Raw genomic sequence first — 22,836 nt, 5'->3', positions numbered from 1 at the left:
TTTACTTCATCTATTCATAACCATATTCACTGTACTACAAATCTGATGACATCTAAATAAAAACTTTAACAGTTCAGATTACATTCACATTCTGTCTGATTACAACCAAACATAAACATTTTCACAAGATGTGACAAAATACAATTAACAAATCACCTAGATCTTGTTAGCCCTGGTAACTCCTTTGCCCTTATCTGATCGGCTATCATCTGTTACAAAAACCATGCTAATCTTCAATTCTCGGTATACATTTTATGTGTTGAAACTTACATAACCATGCTAATCTTCAATTCTCGGTATACATTTTATGTGTTGAAACATTTAAATATTCACATTCACATTGTTTATTCATCTTTAAGATAGTGTGTTAAACTCATGATTCACATAATTAACATAAACGACTCTTTGCCAAAGATCAAATGATCTCGGCACAACACCGGTCTTGCTTGTCACAATCATATTCAAAACCCTCTTTCCTTTCTTAGATCCCCTTTCAATATTCTTCAATATAACATCAAATCTTTCTCCTTGCTCAAATCCTGTTTCAAATCTTCTTGATTTCTTGGATTTCAGCAACATGCACTCTAAATCTCCTTTTCTTCTTCTCCTTGCTTTCTTCGTAGGTTCTCAACAACTTAGCAGAACATAGCAAACCAACCGTTATAACTTGAGATTTGAATTGGATGAGAATTGAACTGTTTCCCCTTATCGTTATCTGCGATCTAGGGGTTGTAATTTATAATAATCAGAAGTATACAAAACATTACAATAATTCAGTTACAAGTGATAGAGTTTGAGTTTGCTTAAACTCTCCTATCTTGTGGGGATAACCCCATCCATATCTGATGGAACGGTTTCAACGTCTCATGATCCATTCTGTTTGGATTTCAAATTTTGAAGATTTGAATATTCCGTTATACGCCCGCTCAAGTGAAACGGTCTTTTGGTCACGTTGAGCTTGTCTTTGAGTACTTTGAATCTTGGTCCAGGCAACCCTTTGGTAAGTATATCAGCTATTTGATCACTGCTTGGCACAAACCTTACACATAGACGATTGGATGCTACTTGTTCATGTACAAAGTGGTAGTCAATCTCTATATGTTTGGTACGTGCATAGAACAATGGGTTGGCAGCTAAGTAGGTGGCCCCAATATTATCACAATAGAGCAATGGTGCTTGGATTGGTATATCAAGATCATGCAACAATTGACATAACCATATCAATTCTGCCGCGGCATTAGCCACACCTTTGTACTGCTTGGATTGGTATATCAAGATCATGCAACAATTGATGTAACCATATCAATTCTGCCGCGGCATTAGCCACACCTTTGTACTCTGATTCTGTTGATGACCGTGCAACTATATGTTGCTTCTTGGAACTCCAAGATATTAAATTTTCACCAAGATATATACAATATCCACTTATTGACAGCCGATTGTAGGGGCAACCAACCAAATCTGCATTTGTGTAGGCAATTAGCTGAAACGATCTTGACGGTCGAATTTGAATCCCCAATTCAATTGTATCCTTCAAGTAGCATAGAATTCTCTTTACTGCAGCCCAGTAATCCACCGTTGGTGTGTGCATGAATTGACATACCCTATTCACAGAAAATGCTATATCTGGCCGGGTCAAGGTCAAGTATTGTAGTGCTCCTACTATACTTCTATATAGAGTGGGATCATCAAAAGTGGTTCCTTCACCACGATCAAGAGAAGTTGTTGAACTTGGTGTAGGCATTGGCTTTGCTGCATCCATGTTGGCCTTGCGAAGTAGATCCAAAACATATTTGGTTTGAGATAAATGCAACCCTTGTGAGCTTCAAATTGCTTCAATCCCAAGAAAGAAATTTAAATCACCAAGGTCTTTAATGGCAAATTCTGTGCCTAAAGTGGTGATGAGATCTTGCACATGTGCGAAGCTTGTGCCAGTGACAATTATATCATCTACATAGACAAGTAGATATATTACCTCCAACTTCTCTTTGTGCACAAAGAGTGCCGAATCTGATGCTGATTAACGAAACTCAATTGATAGGAGAAACGTTCCTGGCCTGTTGTTCCAGGCCCTTGGTGCTTGCTTTAGACCGTATCGTACACGCCTCAAGTGACAAACATGAGTAGGATAATTGGAATCAACAAATCCCTGTGGTTGTGTCATGTACACATTTTCTTGAAGAGCACCATTGAGGAAGGCATTTTGCACATCCAATTGCCATACTATCCAGCCACGTGACACTACTATAGACAGAACAGTTCTAATTGTGTTGGGCTTGACAATGGGACTAAATGTATCAAAGTAATCAATCCCTTTACGTTGATGAAATCCTTTTGCTACTAGCCTTGCTTTGTAGCGTGATATTGATCCATCAGAGTTACACTTGATCCTGTATACCCATTTGTTTCCAACCAAATTCATGGAAGGTTGATGAGGTACAAGTTGCCACGTCCCATTTTTTAAAAGTGCATTGAACTCTTCACTCATGGCCTCTCTCCATCTTGGATTTTGGCTAGCCATAGTGAATGAGGTGGGTTCCACATCATCCGTTTTGGTTTGGGTGAGAAGGGACATTGGGATTGGGTAGCGGGTAGTGATGAACACATTTCTGTGTGAAATCTTAGGACATAAAGCATACATTTTACCACATTGGACAGAGTTACTTTGGTGTTTTCTTGTGCTTTTTCAGGTTTTGGGCTATTTTGGGTTATTCTGGACTATCAGGAGCTGCATGCCCCAATTTACAAGTAAAATTGCCATTTTCTTTCCATGGCTATAAAGAGGACTAAATTTGGAGCAAGATGGACGTGACGGAACGCAAGTACGCATTCGTTTAGGCCTCCATGCAGTTGATTACTCTTTTCAGCCCAAGAAAGGAAAATGGGTTAGAAAGGAGGTGTAGTGCAAGCCCATAGTCATTTTGCCACTGCCCAAGGACATTTTTGACATTAAAGAAGGTACTTCTATGCAATGGTGGAGATCTACTGCAAGTACATGATTGTTTTGGTAATTTTTCATTCTTGAAGAGAGAGAAGGATTGCTATCCACATGGGGGGGAACCCACACTGCCACAGGGTTCCACGATTTTTGAAGGCCCATAGCTGTCCACGATTTTTAGAGGGTGCACACACACCCTCCATGATTTTTCTAGAGAACTTAATGGGTATTTGATTAATTGATTGAGTGGAATCCTAGTCATCACCCTTATTCTCTCTCCTCCAACTTTTCAAGGGCACTTTTGGAATTTTACGGGGATAGATTTCTGTTGAAAAATATTCTCTCATCCATGAAAGGTTGAAAAGTCAAAGATACCATGATCTCATTGCTTGGAGAAGATATCTACAAAGAAAAGGAAGCACAAGTTAGAATTAGAAATTTACTTTTCTAGAAATAGAAGGTTTATGTAACTAGGATTCTCTTCTCTCCATCTTTCTATTTTTTCTCTTTTTTCTTGGGAGTCAAGCATTGTAAAGGAGGAAGGAGAAGGGAATATTCTCTTATTTTGGGTTTTCAGCTCCCACTCTCTCTCCTCTCCACGATTTTTAGAAGGAGAGGAGCTCCCAAGTTCGTTGGAAGCTTCCCCCCCTCTTCTCCCTTCTCTCTACTTCCCCTATAAATATCCCATTATTTGGGTTGTAATTTGTCCAATTTTAGTTCAATTTTAATTCAGTTTTTAGTTCAGTTTTTTAGTGAAATTTCTTTTTCTCTTCTTCTAGTTTTTGGCTTTTTAAGTTTTAGTTTGATTTCATGCTTTCAATTTCATGGTTGTAATGCTTTTGATTCATGCTTTAATTTTATGTCTTCAATATGGTTGTAATAATTCTAGTTTAGTTTCAAGCTTTCTAGTCTGAGTTCCTAAGTTGATGACAAGACTTGGAGATTTAGAAGAGGAAGCCATGCAAGGTTTGTTCAAGTATTCAAGCTCTTCAATTACATTCATGCAAGCAATTTCAGTCCGTGTCAAGCACATCCGGGTTTTTACTCTCTAAACTCTTAAACTCATTCTCCCTCTCTTCTATCTCATTCTCCTTCTTCTTTTAATTTTTTTATGTGGTTATGGTGTGTGGCTGCAATTTATCCCTTCCAATCCGCGTTAGTTTGATAGGTTAGATGGATATGTGTTAGGACGCCATTTTAATTCATGCCAATTTAATTTGTTAGATGCTTGTGAGTTAGGATCCGTTAGTTTATTAGTTTAATTAGTTTGATTTAACACTTTAATTTGGTTCACTTTGCATTACTTTAAAGTGAGTAAAATAGGGTGGCGTATATCTCCTCGTGTTCGACCCGTAGCTACGATTGACCCGTACGCTTGCGGTATTATTTTAACTCAAACAGGTAGCCATGAGATTGAGTTTGGTAATCGGCTTGGTTACTCCTAATCTTGATCGTGTGATCATTGAATGTTGAACTGGTAGTGGGTTATTTGGTGGCATGCTAAGTGATTGGGCCAATTGTGATATAGGTTCGGATGGTGGACTTATTGGTGGATTTAAAGATGGACTAATTGGTGGATTTGACGATGGGCTTAGTGGCTAACTTGATGGTGGATTTAGGCAGTGGAAGCATTTGAGGCTGACTTAATGGTTGTATGGGTGTTTGGTTTATGGCAACAATGTTGTCATTGGTGACAACTAACGGTGAGTGATTGGGTGAGCTATTTGGTTTGGGTTTTGATGATTGTGGACTAGCACATGGAAAACATGCCTCATCGAAGACTACATGGCGTGAAATATAGGTGCATCCCATTGATGGGTCAAAGACTTGTACCCTTTATGAGCATTGCTGTAGCCAATGAACATACACTGGGTGGATCGAAACTGTAGCTTATGCCTATTGTATGGTCTCAACCAAGGATAGTAGGCATTGCCATATGTTCTTAGCATCAGATAGTCAGGCTCTTTCCGAACTAACACCTGATAAGGAGATTTATCTTTTAACACTAGAGTTGGCAGCCTGTTTATTAAATAAATGGCTGTATCAAATGCTAATGCCCAAAATGTCATTGGAACAGATGCCCGTGCCATAAGAGTGAGACCCATTTCAACTATATGGCGATGCTTCCTTTCAGCTCTTCCATTTTGCTCAGATGTATGAGGGCAACAGTATTGGTGCACAATGCCATGCTGCTTGAAATACTTGTCAAATGACAAGTACTCTCTTGCTCTATCTGACTAAAAAACTCTCTACTTACATTTAAAGAAATTTTGAACATGAGCATTAAATTGCATAAAGGTAGATATGTTGAGGGAAAGTCCTCACACACAAACTCCATCATCCATTGTGATGATATCAAAGTTTTGATGATAACAAATAAATCAATTATACTAATTTTTGTTTGAGATGCATAGAATCCCTATACAAGAGCATGACACCAAGTGAGGGGGAGCACTCAATTCAAGAGATTGATGATCAAAGCAATTGAAGCCATAGTCCAAGCTTTCAAGACATCAAAGAATTATGAAGTAAGAAGAACACATCATACAGACAAACACTCAAGCGAAGTAATGAAGCTCAAGACTTGAAGTGTATTGAAGACTTAAATTTGTATTAATTTATTAATTTATTCTAAGGTCAGAAATTGATGTAATGTACATACATACACGCATGCATACATATAGAATGACCTTAGGAGGTTTATTTGAATCCATTCCATATGACTAAGACCAGTGGAATCACCCTAAGTCAGTCCGATAAAGGACTTAAACTTTTTTAGTAAAAATGCTGATTCGGCATACCAGATCCAGTAATGGTATACCGGTTCTATATACAACCTCAGACATGATTTTTTCGACAGCAAACGGGTTACTCCGGATTGGATCTGGCATACGGATCATAAACTCATTCCGGATCATGATCTAGCATACCGAATCAGAGAATTTGACTGTTGGACCAACGGCTAGATTCCTAAGTGATTTTGGCAATTCGGCATACAGAATTGGAAATCGGTATACCGAATTGGTGCTGTTTTTTAATCCGAACTCAAAAACAGCTCACTATTGGTTTGAGTTCTCAAGTCTATAAATAGACACTTTGCTCAAGCTCAAAAGAAGTCTATCACCATTACTAAGAGACAACATCATAAGCTCTATCATTCTAAGTGTCATAGTCTCAAGTGAGCATACATTGATCGCAAGCATTCATTGATCACAAGCTCACACACTCAAGCTCCTCCACCACATTAAGCTTCAAGCTTCAAAGTTGGAAGGTAGCACACACTTATACTAAGGTTGAGGTAACACTTTTACGTAGTAGTTATTTATGATTGGTTAAGTCCTCTTGCTTGGAATCAAGATTGGTTGAGTCCTCTTATTCGAAATCAAGAGTTGTTTGAGTCTTCTTGCTCGGAATCAAGAGTTGTGTAAGAGTCCTCTTACTCTCTATCAAAATTGTTTTAATTAGTGGAATTCTCTCTAACTTAGAGAAGAGTCGATGTAGGCAAGATTTGGCTGAACCACTATAAAATCTTTGTGTTATTTGTGCAATTATTTTAATTTGTATTAATAACTTATAATTTCGTAAAAGATTTTATTACCTACTAGTTTCACCTATTCACCCCCCCTTTAGGTGAATTCACAATTGGTATCAGAGCTGGAGCTCAAGACCTTGATTAAAGACTGTAGACACCCGATTTTTGTCACCCTCCCTGGCGATGATGACGCGCGGAGTATCGGCAATTTTATCTCAGACACCAAAATATATATATATAAAATAGATTGCCCAGGTCTCGGCCCGTGGGGTGACCCAGAGGTGCAAACCCATTTCAGGGTCATGGACCCTGAGGGGGTGCCACATGGCACCTGACCCATATCCCAGATAAAGATACCTAAACCTAAGGAACTAACACTGTGGCCTTGGCCCATGAAGGTCTACTGGGTCAAGCCCACAAGTACCATTGTGGACTTAATCTAAGAGGGGCAAAAAGGGAAAATAAAAAGAAAAAAGAAAAAAGAAAGAAAAACCTAAACCTAAAATAAGAGAGGGTACAAAAAAAGAAAAAAAAAGAAGAGGGTAAAAAGGGAAAAGGAGTTTTAAAAAATAAAACCCTAACCTAACTGGGGGGGGGCGTCATTCTAAGAAGGATAGAAGGAGAGAGAAAATGGATAGAGAAGGAGAGGGAAAATAGAAAGAAAAAAGAAAAGAAAAACAGAGAGAAAAGGTGTGGAAAATAGAAGAAAGAGAGAAAAGAAACAGAGAGAAGAAAGAAGAACCCAGGCCTGAGACAGGGAGAACTGGAGCCTTGCCGAGTCAGGGAGAAATAAGCTTATTCTCTTCTTCTTACTCTTCTTCGTATTCTTCTTCGTCTTCCCCTTCTCATTTTCTTTTATTTTACTTTTCTTCTGTGACCAGAATCTCAAAACCCCTCTGCCGACCCCATTTTCTTCTCTAAAACTTCTTTTATTTCTTTATCTCTTCCTCTCAATTAAACCCAATACCCCATCTCTAGAACCCATTTTTCCATTTCATTTTATCCCCCTCCATTAACCAAAATCCCAACGTCACCTCAACCTTCCCACTTCCCAAAACTTATTCATTAAACCCCATAATAAAAACCTGTTTCTGTTCCTTCTTTCTCAATTCACTCATTTCTCTAAGCCCTCCTTTCTTCTATAACCTATTCTCAAATTTATGAGAACGGCAGTGGTGGTGAAGCGGTGACGATGAAGTGCAGCGCCAATCAAATTTAGAGAGCTCGACTTGCGACGTTCGTGAAGTGGATAGAAATTCTGGCTTCTTCATTTGATTTTGTTTTGTTTATTTTTATCTTTCTTTTAATTTCTGTAATGGTTTGTAACTAAACCCCTTTCCCTTTTTAATCCCCAATTTGTAATAGGTCCCTATCCCTTGATTTCAAGATCAGCCGGTTAGCATCGTGGAATCACACGAAGACCCCAGGTGAATCTCTATTCCCAATTCATTTTGCTTTGCTTTCTTTTGATATATGTGTATTACCATGGCCCCCAATCCCCTGCTATTTTGTCCGTTCCATCTTCGATTGAATGCTGCAATCCTACATCTTCTCTGTTATGTCTGCTGCATGATCCCTTTCCTTGAGTTACCCTCTTTGTGTGGTTTGTTCGGTGGTTCATGTCATGTTTGCTTTTATTTTTTTATTTATTGTTGCATAACCATTGCAATCACCATGTTTTGACCAATCTTGATTTGATTAGAACCCTGGAACTTTTAGCATTTTAGTCTTGGATTCAATGGGCAGGTGTGGTCTTGTTTGATTCAACCATTTTTATTGGACTGGTTTTGTCCTTTAATTCTATATTCTGATTTTCACACCACTTGGGAAGGGAATGTTTTGTATGGATGGATCATAATGGATTAGATTAGTTTAATAATTAATTTTGGGTTTGGTTTTGGTTATGAGTATTAATCTGTTTTGGACCTTATCTTGATTTGGTTATGAGTATCAATCTGTTTCCCAGCAGTATAGCTATAACATTGAGATTGAGCTGACTAGGAGAGAGTTGGAAACCATGAAACAAATGCTAGATGAAGAGTTGACTGCTTATTTGGGGAGATTTCGAAACAAAGCAGGGCAGATGTGGGATAAACCCAATGAGAGAGAACATGTCGGGTTCATGATGAGAGGACTGAGGGCTCCCTATAGGGATATTTTTGTTTAGTTAAGGAATTCTTACCTTTGAATGCCTCATGGCTGCAGGACAACAAAATTGATGATGTCGTCGTTCGCGGCGAGCTGCTGCCTAATGCAAATCAATATGCATCTGAGGCCAGCAGTAGCAGATAACCTCCACAGTAGAAGAACGCAGGGTATAATGTTGCAAAGACCACCCCTTCCCTTGTGGCACCAATCGGTCACTATGGAAGCCCCTTATATGCTAGAACCTGCAAATGCCTCACGTCCCCGCTCTCAACTAAGAAAGTTTACTGATTTGGGAATGCCCCGTGGTGTTATCTATGATTGAATTTTGAAGGCCGGATTACTTGGAAAAGTCTAACCAAAGCCTGTTCCAGAGCCCAAGCCACATTGGTATGATCCAAATTTCTATTGTCGTTTCCATGGACAAATAGGACATGACATAGACGAGTGCCCTAGACTGCAGCATGAGATACAAGACTTGCTCGATGCAAAGAAGTTTGAGCTCAGATCCAAGCCCAATGTGTCTACAAATCCTCTCCCAAAGCACCACACCGTCAATGCTATTGAAGAGGATATAAAAGAGCTTGACCCTACTTCTTTGATCATAAACCTATCTACTATGAAACTGGTCAATTGTGATGCAGGCATGGTGCTTTCGACGGGTCTACTATCCAAGGTCTCAGGACGTCAAGTAAGCTAGCAGCATGGGAAAATGAGACTGATGAATTATCTGATCAGCTTGGCTTTGAGATTCGCATTCCTTTCCTCAATCCTGGTTAGGGGCAAGCATCTGGTAATAGTACGGAGTGGTGTTGAATTAGGTAGTGCAGTGGTTGCTAAAGCTCGAGGTAGCAAGGATTACAAGGCGAAAGGGTTTAGAGCTGATAATTTGAAGCTATTATGCTTTAGGTATGGCCATGTTTGGATTTGAGTTGGTTAGAGTTATAAGCGGTCCAGTTGTCAAGTTTTCTTTTATTTCTCTCCTGTTGGAGATGCTCTGTTTTATGTTGAGTCGGTCCTAGCCTGGACCAAGTCTGATGTAATTACAGATTTGAGTCTGTCTAATTGTCAAGTTTCCTTTCGTTTCTTCCCCTGTTGAAGATGTTTTGCTTTATGTTGAGTCGGTCCTAGTCTGGACTAAGTCTGATGTAATTACTCCTTTTATCAATGAAATGAGTGTTTCTGAGTATATTGATTCTTCTTCCTTCTTTCCATCTTTTGATGATGAATCTTGCGATGGTCTGTGGCCTAACTTGTTCCAAAAAAGAAAAAGAAAAAGAGAAGACATAAAAAAATGAAACGAAAGAAATGAATATAAAAAAAAAAAGAAGAAGGAAAAGTTCAACAGTGATCATTTGTTCACTTTTGGTGTTAGCATCTTGATAGTAAAAGATCTTGAGCTTTCCATACATCTGATGCCCTTCTAACGAGCAAAGAGCTTAAAAGGGAACCTTACCTCATCAAGCCTATAAAGGGAGGCCATCCTTGGCCGCTTGTCATCTTAAATAAATCCTAAAAGCATTTAAACTCCAATAGTCACCCTCTTTGGGCCTTAGCCTCTTCTTTGGAAAGCCTTGTAATGCCCCACCCATAGGTCACCACCAGGATACCCTTTAACTACTTAATCCTATCAACTCCCAGGGTTTGATTAGGAAATGTTATGCAAAATCCAATGTTGCCTAAGGGTAAAGAAAAGAAAAAGTGCATTTGAAAAATAAAAAAGAAGAAAAGAAGGGCAAGAACAAGAGTTTCAAAAAGGAAAAGAAATTTGATTGTCCAAAGTGGGGCAAAAGAAAAAAGAGGATTTCAATCTATGAGCCCAAACAGGGGCAAAAGAAAAAGAAAAAAGAGGAAGATGTCAATTCATGAGCCCAAATAAGGGCAAGAAAGAGGAAGTCCTCATAGATTGAAAAAAAGATACTTGGTGGCAAAAGTTTTCAAATTCCAAGTAGACTCTGGGAGGATACTTTGAGCCTTTTACCTTCCTTTGAAGCCAAGTCCTAAGCCTCATTACGACCTAAGAAAGTCCTCCTAGGCTAGATGCGGTGAGATTACCTTCGGTAGCTTCAAGCTCATCCGGCTATGATGGAACTTAACTATCAAGATTTTGACACCAGCATATCATCTGTGGCAGGAACTACGTCTGACCTGATTCGTGATTTATTCGGGATACGTAAGCAGCCTAAGAAGTCAACGCTCAGTCAACCATTGTTTGAGCTTTTCTTCTCGAAAGGGATCAGAATGTCGCTACTTTTATCATCAAAAGATGGTCTACTCAGTCTAAAAACTCTTTCTACCGTCTGTCATTCTGGCGGATTCTTTCTTTGCTAATCCTTCATTGACGTGAATTCTCTTGTGAGCTCGCCATTCTCAAATAATAGCATTGTCTTCTTCCCAGGTCATTTGTTTTCATGTCGTCCAGAGTTCAAGTCCAGACATGACCTTTGGCCATTTCCCTCATGATTCCAATACTATTTTTTGTGTTGAAAAAAAAAAGAGAAAAAAAGAAGAAGAAAAAACAAAAAGAGAAAAAGGAAAGCAGAAAGAAAAGAAAACAGGGTTGCAAGGGGCAGAGCTCTCATGAGAAGTTCAATATCATGTATGAATCCAGATACCCATTGATAGCAGAAGAATGGCATCCTTGTTAACGAGGATGGTACAATAAGAGAGTGTAGGAGCATGCTTGCTTTTTCGGTTCCGATTGAGATGACTCTGTTGAATAGAGGAAATACTGGCATCATCTCACTATTAAACCTATTCATGAATAGCATCCAATCAGCAAAACCTTTAAAGCTCATTGTTGTGGGCCTTTTTGTTCACCACCAATTCTCCTAGAGAGACATTTAAACCAGTCCTCTATGATCCTTGACTAGAATTATGCCAAGTTGAAATCATCTCGAGTGTGAGTCTGTTTAGCTCTCGTGGAACCTTTCTGAGTGATGGTGTGTCATATTTTTTAGAATGATCCTTTGGATTGCATCCCTAGAGAAGAGTTTCATTTAGGCATAAAAAGTAGTGTCTTAGGTTCACGATAGGTAGTGATCCTAGAAGAGTTTCAGTTAGGCACAAGATACAGTGTCTTAGATTCAGTATATGTAGTGATCTAAGAGAATCAAACTCAGAATCAGAACCAACACTAGAGTTAGAATCAGAATTAGGAGCCAGAATGTTCCCTCAGAATTAGGAGCTGGAGTGTTTCTCCAGAATCAGAATCAGAATCAGCATCAACATCAGCATCAGCATCAACATCAACATCATAATCAACATCAACACCAGAATCAGCATCAACATCAGCATCAGTATCAGAATCAACACCAGAATCAGAATTAGCATCAGCACCAGAATCAGCATCAACACCAGCATTAACACCAGAATTAGAATCAGCACCTAGAGTCAGCACCCTATTAGAAGCTTGGAAATCTATGAAACCAGCATCTCGCAGATCTTCTGAACCCTAGCAAAGGAATCTTTCCCTTGGAAATTCTTGGAAGCCAGCATACTTCCATGGATTTTCAAAGATCTCAGAACTCATAATCTTTCCCTTGGAAATCCTTGGAAGCCAGCACACTTCCACGGATTTTTAGAAAATCTCAGCAAAAGAATCTTTCCCTTGGAAATTCCTGGAAGTCAGCACACTTCCATGGATTTTCAAAGAATATCTAAACCCATAATTTTTTCCCTTGGAAATTTCTGGAAGCCAGCACACTTCCATGGATTTTCAGAGAATCTCAGAACTCAGAATTTTTTTTCCCTTGGAAATTCCTGGAAGCCAGCACACTTCCATGGATTTTCAGAGAATCTTAGAACTCAGAATCTTTCCTTTGGAAATTCCTAGAAGCTAACACACTTCCACAGATTTTCAAAGAATATCAGAACTTAGAATCTTTCCTTTGGAAATTCCTGGAAGCAAGCATACTTCCATGGATTTTCAAACAATCTCAGAACTCATAATCGTTCCCTTGGAAATCCTTGGAAGCCAGCACACTTCCACGGATTTTTAGAAAATCTCAGCAAAAGAATCTTTCCCTTGAAAATTCCTGGAAGCCAGCACACTTCCACAGATTTTCAAAGAATATCAGAATCCAGAATTTTTTTCCCTTGGAAATTCCTGGAAGCCAGCACACTTCTATGGATTTTCAAAGAATCTCAGAACTCAGAATCTTTCCCTTGGAAATTCCTGGAAGCCAGCACATTTCCACGGATTTTTAAAGAATATCAGAACTTAGAATCTTTCCTTTGGAAATTCCTGGAAGCCAACATACTTCCATGGATTTTCAAAGAATCTTAGACCTCTGAATCTTTCTCTTGAAAATTCCTAGAAGCCAGCACACTTCCATGGATTTTCATGAAATCTCAACAAAAGAACCTTTCCCCTGAAAATCTTTGGAAGCCAGTACACTCCCATGGATTTTCAAAGAATCTTAGTCAGAATAGAAACTCCCCGGTAAATCCCTTGAAGCCAAAGTACTCCCTCGGATTTTCAGAAGCATCTCATGTTTGCATTTCATTTTGCATGCGCATCCTCAGTTTGGTCAATACCAGTATGTATTGGCTGGCTGTGGTAGATTGCCGATCACAGTAGCACACACGTACTACTTGATTTTGCATGAATTGTTGATCTATTTTTTTCGATCTTGGTATTATCGCTCGAATTGTATATGCATTTGCACCTCCGCCATTCCTGAGCAGGATGTCAGCAGTACATGCTCTAGGTGACAAAATATGGTGATTCTTGTCTTTGCTTCTCGACTGGTACACACGTCTCGGTCAAAGAGGAGCATTCTGTAGACACCTAATTTTTGTCACCCTCCCTGGTGATGATGACACGCGGAGTATCGGCAATTTCTATCTTAGACACCAAAATATATATATATAAAATAGATTACCCAGGTCTCGGCTCGTGGGGTGACTCAGAGGTGCAAACCCATTTCAGGGTCATGGACCTTGAGGGGGTGCCACATGGCACCTGACCCATATCCCAGACAAAGATACCTAAACCTAAGGAACTAAGACTGTGGGCTTGGCCCATGAAGGTCTACTGGGTCAAGCCCACAAGTACCGTTGAGGGCTTAATCTAAGAGGGGCAAAAAGGGAAAATAAAAAGAAAAAGGAAAGAAAAACCTAAACCTAAAAGAAGGGAGGGTAAAAATAGAAAAAAAAGAAGAGGGTAAAAAGGGAAAAGGAGTTTAAAAAAACAAAACCCTAACCTAAATGGGGGGCCGTCATTCTAAGAAGGATCGAAGGAGAGAGAAAACGGATAGAGAAGGAGAGGGAAAATAGAAAGAAAAAAGAAAAGAAAAACAGAGTGAAAAGGTGTGGAAAATGGAAGAAAGAGAGAAAAGAAACAGAGAGAAGAAAGAAGAACCCAGCCCTGAGACAGGGAGAGCTGGAGCCTCGCCGAGCCAGGGAGAAACAAGCTTATTCTCTTCTTCTTACTCTTCTTCATATTCTTCTTCATCTTCCCCTTCTCATTTTCTTTTATTTTACTTTTCTTCTGTGACCAGAATCTCAAAACCCCTCTGCCGACCCCCTTTTCTTCTCTATAACTTCTTTTATTTCTTTATCTCTTCCACTCAATTAAACCCAAAACCCCATCTCTGGAACCCATTTTTCCATTTCATTTTATCCCCTCCATTAACCAAAATCCTAACGTCACCTCAACCTTCCCACTTCCCAAAACTTATTCATTAAACCCCATAATCAAAACTTGTTTCAATTCCTTCTTTCTCAATCCACTCATTTCTCTAATCCCTCCTTTCTTCCATAACCTATTCTCAAATTTATGAGAACGAGAGTGGTGTTGAAGCAGTGACGACGAAGTGCAGCGCCAATCAAATTTAGAGAGCTCGACTTGCGACGTTCGTGAAGTGGATAGAAATTCTGACTTCTTCATTTGATTTTGTTTTGTTTATTTTTACCTTTCTTTTAATTTCTGTGATGGTTTGTAACTAAACCCCTTCCCCTTTGTAATCCTCAATTTATAATAAGTCCCTATCCCTTGATTTCAAGTTTAGCCGGTTAGCATCGTGGAATCACACGAAGACCCCAGGTGAATCTCTATTCCCAATTCATTTTGCTTTGCTTTCTTTGGATATATGTGTATTACCATGCCCCCCAATCCCCTGCTATTTTGTCCATTCCATCTTCGATTGAATGCTGCAATCCTACATCTTCTCTGTTATGTCTGCTGCATGATCCCTCTCCTTGAGTTACCCTCTTTGTATGTTTTGTTCGGTGGTTCATGTCATGTTTGCTTTTATTTGTTTATTTATTGTTTTGGCATAACCATTGCAATCACCATGTTTTGACCGATCTTGATTTGATTAGAACCATGGAACTTTTAGCATTTTAGTTTTGTATTCAATGGCCAAGTGTGGTCTTGTTTGATTCAACCATTTTTATTGGACTGGTTTTATCCTTTAATTCTATATTCTGATTTTCACACCACTTGGGAAGGGAATGTTTTGTATGGATGGATCATAATGGATTAGATTAGTTTAATATTAATTTTTGGTTTGGTTTTGGTTATGAGTATTAATCTGTTTTGGACCTTGTCTTGATTTGGGGTTTTGAGTAAGGTTTTGATATTCAATTCTTTAGTTTTGTAATTAAATCTGATTTGAAATTGGTCTTTTATCAGCCTGTGGGCTCGTGGATTTTCAAAATGGATGAGTTTGAGTTTGGTTAAGTAACGAGCTGCAACAAGAAAGTTTAGGCCTACAATGTTTGGTTTTGGGCTATAATAATATGGGGTGGAATCGGTCCATTTGGGTTCATTTTTGGATCTTAACACAAAGACATTTAGAATTGAGCCATTTGCTTAGACTCGGTGTTAGAGTCTGTTTATGATTAGGCCCATGTTTGATCAAATTTAAATGGGAGTTTTGGGCCAAATCTGATTTGTTTTTTTAGTTTTTGGCCCGCATCAGATTGAATCACATGAACCCCATGGGTTAGACCAATTTGTCTTTAGGTTTCTCATTGAGTCGACTTGGAAGGCGCATATTGATTTGGGCCTTATTGGTTTCGATTTCAGTTTGGGTATTGACCCATCAACCAAGGTCAGATTGAGTGGGGAGTTGGAGCCCATGCTTTGGGCCTATCAGTGGATCCTATTTAAGGAATCGAGCAGCTGTTCAAGCTTCAACCCTTGATTGATCCTAGGATTAGAACATGTGTGAAGGAGTAAGATTGCCCACCAGTGGCCCGAGTTGAAACGTTACATGTTGGGATCCCGTGGAACGTAGATGTGTGATCTTTAGGACGGGATTTGGGCTAGCCCATCATCTAGCCCATGGATGTTACATTATTATCATTTGATGTGTGCCAACTAGTTTACTATTGTAAAATCATCCATGTCCCATGCTCCATGTCTCATGCTCTATGTTTCATATTCTATGTTCTATGCTCCATGTTTTATGTTCCATGCTTAATTTAGATTAATGATCCATGCTCTATACCTTAGCTTAGGATAATTTAGACATATGGTTTAGGTTGCACATTTTTGTACATAGATACCTAGTCTTAGATGCCCAGCTTTAGGATGACTTAGATCTAGAATAACTAGTTTTAGGGTTTGCAAGCAAGCTTAGGCATAGCAATGGTCTAGAAAAGGACGATCGATTTCGACCGGACGGACTGGGTGCCTAACACCTTCCCAGTCCGTAACTTAACACTTACCCAATGATCTAGGCAAATCGTAGCCTATCCATTGAGTCATTAGTCTCTCTCCGTCAGTGGGAGAAATTTGTGGGTCCTAGACCCTTATCTAGGTGGTGGCTCCTATTTACCCATTTATCCTCTTAGGAGGGTGTCAGGTCCTTGTTTTAGGTTTCACTGGTGAGATCCGGTTCGCGCGAGAATAGAAAATCCCCTGTCTGGGGATGTGGATTTTAATCTATGGTTCTTACAAAGACTTAATCTTATTAAGAGTAAAAAATCCATGGGATCCTCTAGCAATTGAAAGATCGAGGGATATAACATCTCTAGACCTCCTTTCTTTGAAGGTGAAGGATTTGCTTATTGGAAAAACCATTTCAAGAACTTTGTCTATGCTCATAATATTGATGCATGGAATGTCATTGAAATTGGACCAAATGTTATGACCAAACCCAAAGAAGTATGAACTACAACTGAAAAAAGTAAAAGTCTAACTTAACTTTGTAGCCATTAGTTATATACAATGTGCTCTAGGTGAGAAGGAATACAATAGAACTTGCATGTGTGATTCCACTAAGGAAATATTTGACAAACTCATTGTAATATATGAAGGAACCACTGAAGTCAAACAATCCAAAATTGATATTCTAGTAAATGAGTATGAATTGTTCAAAATGAAAAATGATGAAGATATTTATTCTATGTTTACTAGATTTACTAACATTGTCAACAAGTTGAAAGGCTTAAGTAAAGTCTACACAAATGGAGAGAATGTGAGAAAGATTTTGAGATCTCTTTCCAAAGAATAGAGACCCAAATCAATGGCCATCAAGGAATCAAAAGATATCGAGAAATTAAACCTTGACGAGTTATTGGGATCTCTTTAAATCCATGAAATGGAATTCAAGCAAGATGCCAAAGAAGAGGAACCAAAAGATCCAAAGAAGAAGATCGTGGCCTTCAAAATTTGCTATAAAGTAAGTGAAGATGAAGAAGAATTCTCCGATGATGAGATCGCATATCTCTCAAAGAAGTTCTCACGGTTCCTAAAGAACAAGGGTAAAACCTCATTCAACAAGAGGAGATTCTTAAGAGATAAAAAAATGTAAGAATACTATTAAAGAAAATGTTGACTCTTCTTCAAAAGATATCATTTACTTTGAGTGTAGGAAACCAGGACACTTCAAGGGAGATTGTCCAAAATTGAAGAAATACAAAAAGGCATACAAGGCCGAACACTCATTTGACTCAAGTGATGAAGAAAAGGAAGATGAAGAATCTCAAGATATAGAGCAAACCAACTTATCACTCATGGCTCTTGAAGATGAAGATAACCAAGTCGAGGTAACTTCTGCGCCTTCATCTCCTAAAGCTAAAGATAACTTAGAATTACAAGAAGTTTTTAAGGAACTTTACCAAAACAGCATAGATTTAGGAACCATAAAAAAAAATCTCTTAAAAGAGATTAATTCCCTTAAGGACCAAATCATGACTTTGACTTCTCAAGTAGGTGACTTGGAAGAAAAAAAAGAAAATTTGTCTAAAGCCTTAGAGTCATTTACAAATGACAAAAAGAATCTTGATATTTTACTTGGAACTTCATTAAAAGTACCTTTCAATAAAGAATGGTTAGGTTATGGTACGAACAATGATTCAAACCAAACCAAAAAGTAAAGTCCAAGAAAAATAATAAGTAAGGAACAAAGAAAAATAAGTATTGTAACTTCTGTAGAAAGAAAGGACATTCTCTTGAGGAATCCTAAAAGAAAAATCTACAAATAAAAAAATTCAATCTCAAAGGAAAGATTAAAAGATCGAAAACCTTCCAAAGTGTTGTATGCAATAATTTCAACAAAAAGGGACATTTAATTTGAGAATGGCATGATACTCAATGGAAGAACCACTATATGGGTTCAAAGAATACTAATCTAGCATTCTATTACTCTAGAAGACCTTATAATGGAAATGATCAATATAGGAGAAATCCTCCAAGGGTGCAAAGACTACCTAGGAACCCTCCTAAGATGCAAGGACCACATAGGGTACCCCAAAACAAAAGACCTTGGAACCCCCAATCATACAACAATTGATATGATAACCAAAGGATAAATGGAAACCGAATGGTTTGGAGACCAAGAGGAATGTATGATACTAACCTTGACGGACCCAACATGCAATGGGGACTAAAATTTTATTAGTATTGTTGTTTTGTAGGTGCAAAAGAGCAACATGGAATGGTACATTGACAGTGGTTGCTCTAAGCACATGACATCCAACCCAAAGATTTTATCCGAGTTCAAGAAGCAAAAAGATGGATGGGTATCCTTTGGAGATAATGGCAAGGGAAGAATCATAAAAAATGGTTCCATCGAATTTGGAGGTACAATCATTTTGAATGTTAGCTTGGTTGACAACTTAAAGTATAATCTACTTAGTGTGAGTCAATTATGCAACATAGGATATCATGTAACTTTCAATGCTATACAATGTGTGGTTAAAGATCATGATAACCATGTGATTCTTGAAGGATATAGGAAAAATAATGTATATACTTAAACATTTCACTTAGATTCTCATGATGCTTGCCTTATATCTAAATTTGATGATGCTATCTTATGGCATAGAAAATTAAGGCATATAAACTCTAAGTTAATTAAATCCCTTTCTTCAAAGAATTTGGTGAAAAATCTTCCTAAATTGAACTTTGACAAGCAACACATTTGTAGTGCATGTCAAAGAAGTAAACTGACAAAGTCTCTCACAAGATCATAAACTTAGCTGTTACTTCTAGACCATTGGAATTATTCCATCTTGACTTGTTCGGACCCATTTTCACTACAAGTTTAGGAGGACAGAAATATATTTTTGTTGTAGTAGATGACTACTCAAGATTTACTTGGACATTGTTTCTCAAACATAAGAATGATGCCTTTGAGGAATTTGTATCTCTTTGTAAGAGAATACAAAATCAAAAAGGATATTTAATCATCACAATTAAAAGTGACCATGGTGGTGAATTTGACAATATAAATAAATTTGGAGACTATTGTAGTGAATAAGATGTAACTCATAATTTCTCGATTCTCAAAACACCACAATCTAATGGTGTGGTTGAAAGAAAAAATAGAACAATCCAAGAAACCGCAAGGACAATGCTCAATGAGTATTCTTTGCCAAAGTATTTTTGGGCTGAAGCCGTTCACACTGCATGTTATATTTTGAACCGAGTCTTAATAAGACCTATTCTTTTGAAAACTCCCTATGAACTATTTCATGATAGACTTCCCAAAGTAGACTACTTTAAAGTTTTTGGTTGTGCTTGTTTTATCTTAAACACAAAAAATATTTTGAAAAAATTTGAAGAAAAGGCCGATGATGGCATATTCCTAAGCTAATTCCACAAATAGTCGAGCTAATAGAGTATTCAATAAGACAACTCTTATTGTGGAAGAGTCTATGAATATTAAATTTGATGAATCAATGGCTAAAGAAAAATATAAAGACTTAGAAGAGGAAGATGAAGATGAAGTACTTAAAATAATGAAAAGAGTAGAAAGCATCTCTCTAGAAGAACCTAATTATCATGAACATCAACTTCCCAAGGAAATTAGATCTATCAAAGATCACCCTCTTGATTTTGTTATTGGAGATTTAGAGAAAGGTATACAAACAAGTAAAATTCAAAATATTTGTTCAAATATAACCTTTATCTCTACCATTGAGTCTAAAAATGTAAAAGAAGCTTTATCGAATAGTAATTGGATAATTGCTATGCAAGAAGAGCTCAATCAATTTGAAAGAAATCAAGTTTGGAAACTAGTACCAAAACCTACGAACACCAAAATAATTGGAACAAAATGGGTGTTTAGAAACAAAACTGATTAAGATGGAAATATAACAAGAAACTAGGCTAGATTGGTTGCTCAAGGCTATAACCAACAAGAAGGTATTGATTTTGATGAAACTTATGCACCTGTAGCTAGACTTGAATCCATTAGAATGTTACTTGCATTTGCATGTTATAAGAACTTTAAACTGCATTAAACGGATGTTAAAAGTGCATTTTTAAATGGTTTTGTCGCGAATTGGGTCTCAGAGAGGTTTATGTTGATTCGGACTCGGCCTTTACCATTCGTAGTGTCATTAAAAAATAGTGTAGAGTTTGGAAAGTATGGTACTGGTTCCAAGAGACTTTGAGATTGGTGGAGGAGATCCGTCCAATTTTAGCTTTCACTTACAGAGAGAAAAATAGGGTGGCGGATTGGCTTGCAAACTATGCTTGTAACACCCTTTGTGACACAGATTTTATTGGCGACAAAGACATTCCCCTTGAACTACGGCGGATAATTCGAGAAGATGCCATAGGTTTTCCTATTCTGCGTGTGTAGACTGTCTTGTCTTGGGATGGGTTCGAATTGTGATCTGAGTGGTGAGTTCTTTGTATAGGTTGGGCTTGGGGTAAGGCAGGCATGTCCCCCCTTGTGTACTTAACATTCTTTGATATTTTTAATAAAGCTTCAGGGGCCGGCCTGGGTCCTAGAGAATATTTGGGATAAACAAAAATGATTTTATAAATGAAGAAGTGCATGTCGTTCAACCTCTAGGGTTTGAAGATACCAAGTATCCAAACCATGTCTATAAACTCAAGAAGGCATTGTATGGCTTGAAACAAGCTCCAAGAGCTTGGTATGAAAGATTGAGTAAGTTTCTTCTTGAAAATGGATTTTTGATGGGGAAGATTGACACAACTTTATTTATTAAACATAAAAGAAATGATTTAATTATTATTCAAATTTATGTAGATGACATAATTTTGGTTCTACAAATGAAATACTTTGTCATGAATTTAGTCAAACTATGAGAAATGAATTTGAAATGAGTCTAATGGGAAAATTGAACTTCTTTCTAAGACTTCAAATTAGATAAACCCCTAATGGGATCTTCTGTTAAACCCTGCCCTGACTGACTGGAATTTTGACTGAAGAGCAAGAACCCCTGACCAGGCAACCAAGAACACTGTGGAGTATTACTCCAGTGATTTGGATTGATGAAGAAACCCTATGTGGATCATCCTACATGCCTATCAGTAGATGGATCACTGACCTTTGTAGTTGTACAGCTCACAACATTATGTATGGCTTGAACTCTAGGTAATCTCTCTCCTCTCCATAACTATGGGACCCACCTCTGGAAAAGTGTGTAAAATCCTCTAAATGGCATGTGGGGACAATGCCCTAACCATGGGTTAAACCCCTGTACAAGCCCCACTGAGATTCAGCCTTGTTGAAATCTCTGGGAGATGCAGACAAGGCCCAGAGACATCACCCAGAGTGCATAACAGCATATTAAATTGATTTTAAATTATGGGGACCACTCATATTGGACATGGGCACCCTCCATAGATAGAGGGGAGTCTGAGGGACCACCTCATACCCTTGGTTCATTGTGGACCCCACCAATGTGCCCAAAATCACTGAGAATTAGTTTAAAAACTCATTTTGAAAAAGGGCCTTAACAGCCAAACAGACCCTAGTAAGGGCTGGGCCTATAAATAGGTGAGCCTTGGGCTCATTTTAAGCCTTTGCTACTGCTCATTTCATGGGAGAGAAAAGAAGAGAAAGAAGAGAGAAAGAAGAGAGGAAAAGAGAGGAAGGAGAAGAAGGAAGAGAAGATGGAAGGATTTGGGTGGCAACCTTGCATCCAAGCTTGGATCGAGCATTCTCAGACCTGGGCAGTAATAAACAATATTGCTCCTACCTGCTACTACCTTTAAATTCATATATTTGATAGTGTATCAGCTCTCTGGCAGCCCAGAACAGATGGGAACTGCCTAGAACTGCTCCAGATCTGCAATGCAAGCATAGAGGGTGGAAGATCTGAGATTTTTGAGTAAAAATACAGAGCTGTTATGCTGGTCTTGGAGCCGAAATCTGGTTGTGCATGGCTGCACTGCCTAATGCACTGTTATTTGACTGATTGGAGTCCTGGATGCAAGCCCTGGCTGCATGGGACCTAACCCTAGGTAGTAGCAGCCTTGAATCACTATTTTACATTTGTTTACAGCTTTCCATGTGACTGAAATTCAGATCTGCTATTGAGAAAAACCCTGTGATACTATTCACTGGGCTGTCTGGGCAGCCTCTGGCAGCCTAGTGGTGGGCCCAATGGAGAATCCACATGGACTAAAATGGAGATCACCCCTGGGGGTACCTAACACCCTAACATGCATGGGGAGATGTTTTGGTCACTGCCCATACGCAGCAACCTAGGAATCTCAGCCAAATCTCGGTTGAAGACTCTGGGGGACGCACCCAACGCCCAGTGTGTGAAACACTGTTGTTTTGGCATTCTAACTTGGGGGACCTCACCCATTGGCCATGGTACTATGTGGGAAGGTGGAAAATGACCTAAAAGCCCCTCTCCACATCTGTTCATATGAGGGAATGCTTGGGAACCCAAGTGGGCCCGCAGGACTTGGAAACCCTGCCTGTGTTTGGTCCTACAGCACTGTCAAGTTGGGGACAACACTGTAAGTCTATTATGACTTAGGGTCAGGTACTAA

General features: G+C 38.6%; 1 protein-coding gene across 1 annotated transcript; it reads right to left on the bottom strand.

The window, feature by feature from the left end:
- Positions 1-1,237: 1,237 nt before the first annotated feature.
- Positions 1,238-1,762, bottom strand: LOC122665538 (uncharacterized mitochondrial protein AtMg00810-like). Its single transcript, XM_043861693.1, has one exon. The coding sequence runs from the start codon at positions 1,760-1,762 to the stop codon at positions 1,238-1,240; it is 525 nt and encodes a 174-aa protein (XP_043717628.1).
- Between the last annotated feature and the right edge of the window lie 21,074 nt (positions 1,763-22,836).

Source organism: Telopea speciosissima, chromosome 6, assembly GCF_018873765.1.
Source record: "Telopea speciosissima isolate NSW1024214 ecotype Mountain lineage chromosome 6, Tspe_v1, whole genome shotgun sequence".
Lineage (NCBI taxonomy): Eukaryota > Viridiplantae > Streptophyta > Magnoliopsida > Proteales > Proteaceae > Telopea > Telopea speciosissima.
This window is presented reverse-complemented; position numbering and strand designations above follow the sequence as displayed.